Here is a 12,291-nt window from a genome sequence, read left to right as displayed (position 1 = left end):
GAAACAAACTTACCTGTCCTAAGGTGGTAGTCAATGACCCCAGGAAATCATGCTTGGAAAGGTCATGTGAAGAAGCATCCTCATCATAAACAGAGAACATAATCTTCTGCACTTCCTCAAAGTGGTAGTCCATCATAATGTTTCGAGAAAAGTGTGGATTTAGGTCATCCTTTATAGTCTCCGTCCGACCTACCTGGAAAACGAATAAGACAGAAAATAGCATTTAGCTTAAACAACACAAAGCGAAAACATTTTTGAAAATCATATTGTGTGTGTGGGTGTATGTATGTATGTATGTATATATATATAATATATATATATGTATGTATACACACACACATACATACACATCCACATTCGTATGCCTGCACTACAAAAATTGCATGTATACTAAGGGAACCCAAAGGGAGTGCATGAATGAAAACTGCATTGTTGGGTAAATTTAAACACCCCTTTTGAAGATAATTAACGGAATGCTCATCATAAAAAAAAAAAAAAAAGGCTTATCCTTAGTCAGCCCGCTTTCCCCTCGCAGGGGTCTTAAGCCGCAATTTTGTTTTGGCCTACTTAGAAATGCCTTTCCATGGAACCACAATGTATTCTCACAGATTAATTAAAGTATATATTCGAAATCTGTCTTTGGATTTTAGAATCGGAGCATGTGGACTAATTAAGTATCAAAATCTGGAGGGAAATATGAAAATTTAAAGATATTAACGATTCTTATAACTATAAGCATATTTACATGCTGTATTTACATTAATAAATACGTTAATAAATAAATAAAAATGTTAATAAATAAATATAAATGTTTATTGTTAAATAAATGTTAATAAATAAATGTTTATTACATTAATAAATAAATAATAAATGTTTATAAAATGCAATAAAATGCGTTAATAAATGTTTATTTACGTTATGTTGTTATAAGCAAGCAAGACAATGATCCCTCCTTTTCCATATTTACAGAAGAAAATGCGAAATTTCCACAAAGTATTAAACTTAACTTTTTCTACTGTTTGTACAATTATAATGAATGAAGAAAGGATTAAGGAATGTGCCAAAGGTGAAACTTAATTGAGTGCAATGAAAATAATTAACCAATAGGATCGCCTTGACGGCTTCTGCAGCTGCAGCTGGGCTCTCAGTGGGGAAATCATCCGGAGTTAGGAAGGCAAAATAAATTAAATGAAAGTTTGAATTAAAAGAATGATTCACATAAAGCAAGAATTAGAATGAGTAAAGCAACAGGACAAGTGAACTACGAGTTCAAGAGAGAATTGGAAAATTGTCACAATATTTTAATTTATTTACTCTTTCAATACTTAAAAAAATTCCACTCAATATCTGAGGCATCGCACTAACCACCCCTCCTCCTCCCTACCACCCTTCCCCCTACCCCTACCTCACTCCTCCTCACCCCCTCCTCTTTCTCTCCACCCCCCCTCTCTTTCCCTCACCCCTCTCTTAGTATTCCCATCAGTGGTATTTGGTATTTTCGTACAATGGGTGGTATCTGGGAGTAAATAGTAAATGGAGGAATTAACCCATCCACAAGGATGGGTTATTTGTTAGCAATCACCAAAACAAAGTCAAAATATTTGAGGATAAGTGGGGTAACTACCTCCATCCACCTCCCACAGGTTTCTGTCGAGAGTACGCAGAAAGGGTCAGATAAGCTCATCACGTCCTTATCAAGAAGATTCTTGCAAGAGATGGTGATCTGCACCCGACTGATGCACATTCCCACACCAGGCATTGTCGCAGACATCGGACTCGTTTGCCCAATTGCGGCACCAGCCATTATCTGTGTGACAATCACATAAAATTACAAACAGTATCAAACTAAGTGTTTTATAAGATGTGCATTTAAGTTTTTAACCCTTGGATGCAGTGATTGGGCCTCGGAGGCCCACAAGGTTTTTTTTGTTGCAAAAACTATGTTGTACAATTTTTTTTTGGAATGAGCCTCATTTTCACCGACTTTCATATTGTTACACAAAATTCAGTGACATAAAAAATATATATATTTCATTCAGGCTTGTGGGAAAATCTTCATTCTTCACTTATAACATGAAAATCCTACACGAATGCAGGCCTGGGCCCTTTGAGGCCCCAAATAAATGTTGTTATACTACAATGTTATATCATCATTTTCTTGATATGAGCTTCATTGTATGCTCCTATAACTTGGTTACAAATAATTCAGTGACAAAAATATGAAAATTTCATTCAGGTTACTGGCAAAATCTTCATTCTTCACTCATAACACAAATGCAGGCCAGGGCCTTCGAGACCAGGCATAAATGTTGTTGTACTACTACTACTATGTTATATCATTATTTTCTTGATATGAGCCTCATTATATGCTCCGATACCTTGGTTACAAATATTCAGGGACAAAAATATGAAAATTTTCATTCAGGTTCGTGGGAAAAGCTTCATTCTTCATTCATAACACTAATGCAGGCCTGGGGCATTGAAGGCGCCTCATAATTTTTCTTGTGCTATAACCATGTTATATAATTATTTTCTTTGCATGAGCCTTCTTGTATGCTCCTATAACTTGGATATAAATAATTCGATGGCATAAATACATTTCATTCAGATTCGAGGTAAAACCTTCATTCATAACACATTACACATTACCCATAACACATTAGACATTACTCATAACACATTACCCATTACACATTACACATAATCATAATCATGATAAGTAACTAAAATGCCTGGGCATCCCAGGACTGCATTAAAAAACAAACAAAAAAAAACCACCTTTAGAGGCCATTTTTCCCCGCAAAGCGGGGGTTGGCCTTTTTCGGGGACCATGGTTGTTGTTGTTTTTTTGGTCCCCTTTTTGAAGCAATGTTTTACGGCCGGATGCCCTTCCTGCCGCCAACCCTTTTTGTCGCCTTTTACGACAAGCAGGGAATTACCAGTGAACTGGTACTCAATTAGCCGACCTCAGAAGGTGTAGGATTTTTGACAATGTTGTGGACATATACATTCTAAATAAAAGGATCAGTGAATCATATTTTTTGAGCAAATACTCCTCCATGAGCCTCAACGTTTTAGAGAAAAAAAAGTTGAAAACTCCCCTCCCCCCCCCCCCCCCCCCCCAGCCAAAAATTGTTGTTTTTTTTGGCAAAAAAAATAATTATTCATTACTTGTATGGGATTCTTACAAATAATAGGATCAATGATTCGCATTTTCTGAGCAAATACACATCCATGATCATCGACTTGGATTGAAAAAGGATATGAAAGAAAAAAAATCTATTAAAAGAAAAAGAAAAAGAACATCACACGAACACATCCGTTGGGCCTCCGAGGCCCAATGGCTGCATTTATGTAGGATTTTTGACGCCGGCATCTAAGCGTTAAATTGCAAATTAAGGTCACATTTTCTTTTAACCAAGTTCATAAGGTTAAATAAAACATTTATACAGCATTGGGATAAATTTAGTGCTCATGTTTAAACACTATGTCTATCGTTTTGCACTGGCAATGTATTGTTGGGACCATGCAAAACTACCCCTCCCCATCTTCCCTCCCCGATCCCCCTTCACCTACTACAGTATTTCGAAACAATCACAGAATCCTCTGCCTTCCACACTGTAGATTCAACATTTTACTTCCTTTAAGCGGCAGGCGTAATCGATACTCGAATTTAAAAAAGAAAAAGAAAAAAGAATCATCATCTCTGATCAAAAGCTTTTCTTTCTTATTTTTCACTTTGCTTCCTTGTACTGCATGTTTAATGCATCACTCAGTAGGAAATGCAACTCATTCTTCGTCTTCACTTGACAGCCCACAATTTATCTGTGCTGGCACAAAAAGGAGCTGCATCAAAGCTCCGTGGCCCCACTACTAAGACAACGCTGCGAAGTAGACATTATACATTTGGTGTCAAAATTAACCAATTATCTGTGTAAGTGCACGCAAGATATATTCTCAAGGAACATCACTGCTAATGGGTTGAAGTCGATCGGTTGTTGTTTCAAGTGCATTAACAGAGTAACAGTGCTGTGAAGATGGACTACGGCCGGTCTCAGCCCCGGTGTGAAGCTGTAAGTGGTGCATTTGTCGGCACAGTGCCAACATGCGAGTGTGAACTAAAACAACTTGGTGAATGGAGGCAACCATGTGTCAACTTTATGGGTTACTTTATTTGCTAGGCAAAGCATATTCATGCTGTGTGAATTCAAGACATGGCTGTCTCCACTAAAACAAGCGTTACGCCTAGGTCCCCCGTCGGTGAAGTGATGTGAGTTGACAAAGTGGAAGACGCAAGGCGGCCATCTTGGATTTTGACGTGGCGACCCAATTTTCAATAGCTTTCTCCCTTATGCCTAGATACACCCACACACAAGGTTAGAAGTTGGTACTTCGCTTATTTTTCAAGATATTCCGCTCACAAGGTTCAGACATACATGGCATCAGACATACATGGCGGCGGCCATCTTGGATTTTGACGTGGGTTGCACCCACACACCAAATTAGAATTCGGTCCTTCGCTTACGCACGCACGCACGGACGGACGGACGGACGGCAAAACCATAGTCCCCCTTTCGCTCCGCGGTGCGACGGGGGACAATAACGAGTGAAACAACAGATCGGCCTGTTTAGAATTCTCATCTGAACACCAGTGGCTCATGATGCTAAGAGTAGAGGTTCAAATCCCATATACTACAATGCATTTGCCAATTGTCTACCAATGTCCTTCTAATTACCATCAAAATGCAGTATACTGACGTCTACAAATGTCTTTGTCCTGTCTGGGATTTATGTACAAGCTCAACTTTGAACCTCAGCTCGATGGTGCTGTTCAATGGTGCAGATGTTTTGCTGTTAATTGGTGCAGAAAATGCATTACTAGCAAAAGTACCCGGCGTTGCCGGGCAACACAGATTCCCTTGTAACGGGAATAGGAAAAGAGGGGGAAGGGAGAGAGGGGAGAGAGAAGGAAAGAGGGGGATGGTAGGAAAGCGGGAGGGAAGGATGGGGAAGGGAGGGGGAGGAGGAAGCCATGGGAGTGGGTGGGGGGGGGGGGGAGGATAGAGGAGTGAGAGACAGAGAAGGAGGGGGAGAGAGAGAGGGGGTCGAGAGGAGAGAAAAAGAGAGAGAGGTGAGGCTGAGGAGGGGGGGTTATCAAAGATAATAATATTTTATGCTTATTGACCACGTCCACACACACACACACACACACACACACACACACACACACACACACACACACACACACACACACACACACACACACACACACACACACACACACACACACCCTTTTATTATTATAGATGCTGAATAATTTTCATTTTCTCAAATTCAAGTTTCCCCTTTAAAAGTGAATCTGTTCACATAGATTAAAGAAATGGCAAAAATGAAAGAATTATCTGCCATTGTATTTTTCAAATACATGAGTAACGGCAATCGTCTGATTAAATCAAATGAATTTCTTAACGTTGACACAGCATTTATCAAATCCACATTCGGAAGTGTAATGTGAATTTGTAAAGCTTCGAGTTTAACTTGACTCGTTTAATTCAAGCAAAAACACACAGCGAAACTGTTCAAGGTTACGTGTCCTTGCTAATTTTGGACAACTGTGTGTCTTTGCTAACAACACACACAACAACAGGCATTTTAAGGCCATTTTCCCTGCTAGAGCGGGGGTTAGCCTTGCGGTCCCCATGACAATCTTCTCCATTTTGCCCTATTTTCTGCATCTCCCCTTGTTAACCCCCTTGACCGCATTTCTTCTTCCACCATCTTTAGCCAAATCCTTCTCGGTCTTCCCCGTCCTCTACTTCCTTCTACATTCATTTCCATCACTCTTCTCAACCAGTCACTTTCATCCTTCCTCAACACATGACCAAACCATCTCAACATGTTCCTCTTCACAGCATCAATCACAGGCTCTATTCCCATCATCTTTCGCAATTCATCATTTGTCTTCCTCTCTCTCAACGATACTCCGCACATCCACCGAACCATTCGCATTTCCACCCTTTCCAGCCTTTGTTGCTGCTCTACGTTCATTAGACATGTCTCGCTCCTATAAATCATAACACTTCTCGCACATGCAGCATACACCTTTCCCTTCAGCTTCAACGACACCCCCCTCCTCATCAGCACGCCACTCAGTTCCCGAAACTTCTTCCATGCACATCTCACTCGAGCAACCGTTGCCGAGTCTGATCCACCTTCTCCATTCAGCATGTCTCCGAGGTAGCAAAATGTTTTCACTCCTTCCAGCTGCAGGGTGTCTCCAAGATCCAACTCAACATTTCCTCCATCTGCAGCTCCCTCTGTGCACACCTTACATTTGAATGTAGCTGCCACACTGGTTAATGACCCTCTCAGACCACTACATTTTTGATGAACCCACTCAGCGCACATTGTACATTGAATGGAGTTCACTCCGACACCCTTCCTGCACACAGCACATGGCCACTTCCCAGTTCTTTCTACCTCACCACATGCTTTACCACTTGCCATCACCTTCGTCTTTCCGATATTCACCTTCAGACCTTTTGTCTCCATACATTCCTTCCACTTGTTCATCTTTTCCTTCAGTCCATCCATACTTTCCGCAATCAACACCAGATCATCTGCATACAACAACTCCCACGGTAAACCTGCAGACTCAGAGCAGACACTCTTACCATCACGCAGACTTGGAGCAGACACTCTTACCATAACCCAGACTCAGAGCAGACACTCTTACCATCAAGCAGACTCGGAGCAGAGAGGAGTTAAGGTCCTCCTCCGGAGAGGAGGAAGCTAAGTGGGTATCTAATTATTACACACACAATGGGGTGTGGAGGGCAAAAACGAGCCTCATCACTCGGCCCAATACTAGCATAACTACATATATTGAACAAATACAGTTACTCTGTACCCTCAAAAATAAGCATAGGACCCAACAACTCCGCTGATACATCACATGGTGACATGGAAAGGTTGCCAACAATACCAGCTTTGGAGCACATGCTGTATTGAACAACACAATCTTACCACACCTGTCCATTCCTCCCATTCTATTTAGCATGCTTCATGATATTTCACAATCTCATTTGCATAATCAGCTAGCCAAAATAGTCAAACAGAAATGTACAGAAGATTATTGGATTATTGAAACCACTGCAGTTAACTAGCTCCAGTAAGGAAAATGCATTTCTCCTCACTAACCCAGTCTCATGTTGTGAGCCCCCACACCTGTACTTTTACTCTTCCGTTGCCTGATCAATTATTCAGTCACATTATTCTGTCGACCATCTCCTATTGACCCCCTTAATCAACCCATTATCTTTTCTATCCATTAACCCTATTTGCTTTCCATCTTATGCCCAAGCCTTTCACTCACTCACCGCAGGCAGGTTGGTGGTCTTTCCGTCTTCTACCGACTCCTCTCTGGCCTTGCCCCCCCCCAGCCCTCTCTGGGCTCTGTCCCCCAAATATTCCTACAGGTCGCACAGGATCTGCCTGCAACCCTCTTATGGTTAAACTGCCAAAATCAAGACTTTCTGCTCACCTTCACTCCTTCATTCCTCTTTTCTCCCGCCTCTGGAACAAACTCCCTCACTCTCTTCAATCCCACTCCACCCTCCAGGTCTTTAAAACAGCTGTTCACCACCATCTCTTATCCTCCCCCATCCAAAACCTTGATCTTTTCTACCCCCGCTAATTTTGGTCCCCTTGTGTTTTATACCTCTCCCCCCCCACCCCCCTCCCCTTCCCACGCCTCCTGCCCCCAAGCCCTCTCCCTCCCACACTTCTCCCTGCTCTCGAATGTTGTGGTTGTGTGCTTCCCCTTCTCTCCCCATCTTGTCTTCCGCTCCCTCTTTTTGTACATTTTGTTTGTCTGGTTGATTTGTTTGTGAAATAAATGTTAGCTCTTTCACGAGCCTCGATTCAGTATACAAAAAAAAAAGAAGAAAAAAAAAAAGTTTACTCCTGAAACATTGTCGGGATGTTAAATTTTCATTTTTCCTTTAAGCCATTTCATAAATAAGCAAGTTTTGTCAAAACCCCGTCCACTACATTTTGAAATATAGTGATATAGTGTACATCGGTTTTGGCCCAATCTCTCAATGGTGAAGAATCACTTTCAGTATTATAGTATCCAGGTCCGGTCTTCACCAAAATCTCATAAATTAGTCCTCGGCACACACCCAACCTGTCCACCAAATGTTATCAGAATCTGTCCATAACATTTTGAGATATCCTGCTGACTGACAGACGAACAGACAAACAAGAAAGATGCCATGCAGAGCATGATACATCGCGAAATCCCTAAAATAAAGTTGTTCTTAAAAATACAATTGGTGGTTGAATTCAATGACCAAATATGTAAATCCTCTTCAAATTTCAGGTCAATCGGATGGAAATTGACTATTTTAGAAATTAGGCCGATGTTGACCTTTTGACTTTTTGATCTCAAAATCAATAGGCTTCTTCCTTATGACAAACTCTAGCATTTGGTGAAGTTTTGTGAAGATCGGTTTAAAATTGTGACCTGTAGGCAATTGACATATAGTCAAACAGACAGACAGAATCACAGACTAGACAAACCAATATACTTGCGAATCTTCGATTTGTCCATCTCCAGCAGGGCTGAAAAGGTCATTCTCTATATGTGTGTATGCACTATAGGTATGATCATTGAATGAATAAATGAAAGATCGTTTTAAGGCCATTTTCCCCGCTAGAGCGGGGGTTAGCCTTGCGGGCCCCATGTCATTCACGGTTCCCTTTTTGAGGCAATGTTTTTATGGTCGGATGCCCTTCCTGACGCCAACCCTTATTCGCCTCTTATGATGCGCAGGGATACGGTGTACCTATTCTAAATCGGGGTACACACCGGGATCATTCATCCCAGCAAGCTGGTACTCAATTTGCCGACCTCGGAAGGATGACAGGCTGAGTCAACCCCTGGCGTTAATTCAGCGATCGACAGGGAGATGAACTCAGAATCCAAAGATCCCAAGCCAGCACCCTAACCGCTAAGCCAACACCAGGTAGGTATGATCATTATAGAACTGAAACCGGCTGGGCCAATCTCCACCAAATTTTGCAAATTCTCGGGGTACCCAGGCTCGGGTCATGGGCACAAAATAATTCCCCCCTTACCCGCCCCCTCCCCCCCCCCCCCTGCCGCCCTGGCGAGAATGGGGGGACGATTTGCAATTTTTGGCTGTACATGGAGAATGGTGCATGTGGTTTAACCACTGACTCCTGTCAGAGGGACCGGGTATTGACACCTTTTTTTGGCTACCTGAGGGAACGGGTGTTACTATTACTAAAAGAAGATGCCTCCATCCTTCCATCCTTCAAACAAAGAGGAAGCAGGACCTCGAGCTTTAATGTAGAGGTTCCTGCTATCGTAGAATAATAAAAATGGTATCGTTGGAAAGCAAATAATCTATTTCCATGGAACAAAATTTTGTGTCCGTTTAATCATGAAGTTGTCCGTTTTAAAAGCCCACCTTTTAGGGATTGAAGAAGAAGCAGAAATGTGAGTTTCATGCATCCTGACTTGAAAAGGAAACTGGCATTTTTTTCCCTTCAAGAAAACATACCCACATCTCACAAAAAAACATTTGTTGCACAGCTCAGCTTCTTTCATCACCAAATCACGTTCCCCGAGGGAACTGGTATTTACTAGTTTCATAAATCTCGTTTTAAAAAGAAGAATCAAAATGCAAGATAGATGAAATACCGGTACATATTGTTATGTCGGTGGGGTAGTGATATGTAGTGGAGTTGACCAACGGGAAAGCCGGGGTAGGAAGGGACTCGCTGATTGGTGAAGGAAGGACGAGGAGAAAGCAGCGTGCTGATTGGCAAGGTTTGACTGATGACGTCAGAAGCAGACTGCGTGTGGATTGGTGGAGAGCTGAGCATGCAGTGGTGGTCTGCGGGTATTGGTGGAGAGGTACAGATGACGTCACGAGACGGTCAATAAAATAACTCTCGGACCGACATTCTCTCTCCCTTGCCTTCTCCCTTGCCTTCTCCCTTGCCTTCTCTCTTACCTTTTGCCCCTCACGCCTTCCTCTGCCCTCGACTCTCTCCTCTTGGTTCCAGATTCTGGTAGAAGACAATTGTTCGGGGACGAAGGGCTGCAGGAAGTGATCGGACCGACCATGTTCAGAGGCGCCATTGAGAGATGTGCAGAGGCAGCAGGAAGAGCTGCGGCCTGAGAACTGCGGTTCTCCATGCCTTCTCTCTTACCTTCTCTCTTACCTTTTCTCTTACCTTTTGCCCCTCACGCCTTCCTCTGCCCTCGACTCTCTCCTCTTGGTTCCAGATTCTGGTAGAAGACAATTGTTCGGGGACGAAGGGCTCCAGGAAGTGATCGGACTGACCATGTTCAGAGGCGCCATTGAGAGATGTGCAGAGGCAGCAGGAAGAGCTGCGGCCTGAGAACTGCGGTTCTCCATGCCTTCTCTCTTACCTTCTCTCTTACCTTTTCTCTTACCTTTTACCCCTCACGCCTTCCTCTGCCCTCGACTCTCTCCTCTTGGTTCCAGATTCTGGTAGAAGACAATTGTTCGGGGACAAAGGGCTCCAGGAAGTGATCGGACCGACCATGTTCAGAGGCGCCATTGAGAGATGTGCAGAGGCAGCAGGAAGAGCTGCGGCCTGAGAACTGCGGTTCTCCATGCGTGGACGAGTGTATGAGTGCTGCAGCGCGTAAGGGCGCAACGAGGCCTGGTTCCCGCCAACGGGCACGCTACACGCGCAACGCTGCCAGCACCCTGGACCCGTTCGCAGACCCTGACGAGATCCCACCGGCGATTGGAACTAAGTGCACACCCACCCCATTGTTTTCCAAGTTATTCTTCCCTTCGTCTGTGTTCAAGTCTGGTGTGGGGGACGTCCCGTTTAGGAACTTAGTTTTACCGTCGCGTTTTTCTTTGTCCCGGCATTCTGTTTAAATAAACCTGTTATTTTTGTACATTTTAAATCCGCTCCGTTTTGAGTTTATTTTCCGCAGGTTTGAGGACCGCGGTGGGATCCATGAAGGTAAGCTCTTCATCGTCTCCTTTCCCTTTCTTTCCCCACGTGTATCAAGTCCGCAATTGAACTGAACGTTTCGGAGTAAAAGCTCATTTGGCTTTCCGTGCTACCCTACGGTATTCACCAAGGGTAGTCACATGACAATATCGAGGGTAACTTTTTGGTCACCCCACATATGATAAGGCCCACATCAAGTGTGCGTCCATTCTGATGCAAGCCAAGAAACACGATCTTGCAAATCTCAAGGTTAGGCTAAACTTCCCAACCAGCCTCCTTCTGTATGATGGAAAGTGTATGATGGAAAGCGTATGATGGAAAGCGTATGATGGAAAGCGTATGATGGAAAGCGTATGATGGAAAGCGTATTGTTGCGAATATGGAATTTGGCCTCCATATCCGCTTGTAAATATTCCCCTATTTTCTCCAATACTCCCCAACTTTCCCCAATCCCCCATTCCCTAGTCCCATTGCATGTAAATAACAATCAGTAGAGCCGACCTTCCCCTTATTCCCCCATTAAATGTCGTGCCCAGGTCCACCGCACCACACGTAGACAACTTTCGGACATCTTCCTAGCTATTCTTATTCTATGTCAGTTAAGGCCTCGTCTCCATTAATTATGACTCTTCGTTGCACCAGAATGTGATTATATGGCATCAGTAGTGAGTTTAGGACCTTTCCCATACCTCCTCCCATCTTCTTCCCCAAACAACAACAATAACAACAACTACAACAACAATTACAACTACAACTACGACTACAACAACAGAGGGGCGGGGAGTGTGCGTCCTCACACCGGCTCGGTTACCCGCCATGACCATGCGCTCCACGGCGTTACCCCGAAGGGGTTGGCTGTCAGCTCCTCGTCAGGGGCGGAGCCAGTAACCCCCCCACGCACCCAATGAGAAGCAACGAGCCGAGGGCGTGTCACTCCCCGCCGGATATACGCGGCCCCGCGCCGGACGTGACGACAGATGCGCCTCAGCTTGGAGAGAGAAGCCACCGCCACCCCCAGCGCGACGATACCTCCCCGCATCTTTGGACCGGACCGGACCGTACTGTACCCTGCCCCGAGCCCAGGAGGACCTGGAGCCATCGATACCCGCTTTCCTGTCATCAACCCCCGTGTGAGTCAGCCGTTGTCCCGTTTGTCTGTCGTCTGTCCGGGGTTAATATAAGAGTGTGTCTAAGTGCCTGTCTTTCTGTGATTATACCTCTAGCCCCTGTAATCTGACCTTTCCGTACGAATATAATCTC

At 43.8% G+C, this 12,291-nt stretch overlaps 2 protein-coding genes across 5 annotated transcripts in view; one reads left to right on the top strand and one right to left on the bottom strand.

The window, feature by feature from the left end:
- LOC137435196 (copine-2-like) overlaps positions 1 to 12,291 on the bottom strand; it is a 103,003-nt gene that overhangs the window by 55,726 nt on the left and 34,986 nt on the right. For all 4 annotated transcript variants that reach the window (XM_068128768.2, XM_078784557.1, XM_078784558.1 and 1 more), the window contains 2 exons: positions 1,625 to 1,807; positions 14 to 193 (listed from right to left, as the gene is read on the bottom strand). In XM_068128768.2, coding sequence (XP_067984869.2) covers positions 14 to 193; positions 1,625 to 1,804 — 360 coding nt within the window. In that variant the 5' untranslated portion in view covers positions 1,805 to 1,807. The remainder of the gene's footprint in view (positions 1 to 13; positions 194 to 1,624; positions 1,808 to 12,291) is intronic.
- HERPUD2 (HERPUD family member 2) overlaps positions 12,155 to 12,291 on the top strand; it is a 343,531-nt gene continuing 343,394 nt past the window's right edge. Inside the window, exon 1 of the mRNA XM_078784559.1 lies at positions 12,155 to 12,161. The gene's annotated coding sequence lies outside the window, so the exon portion shown is untranslated. The remainder of the gene's footprint in view (positions 12,162 to 12,291) is intronic.

Source organism: Myxine glutinosa, chromosome 9 (genome assembly GCF_964187855.1).
Source record: "Myxine glutinosa chromosome 9, kmMyxGlut1.1, whole genome shotgun sequence".
Taxonomy (NCBI): Eukaryota; Metazoa; Chordata; class Myxini; order Myxiniformes; family Myxinidae; genus Myxine; species Myxine glutinosa.
Note: the sequence above shows the minus strand (reverse complement) of the source record. Positions and strands in the feature narration are given on the sequence as shown.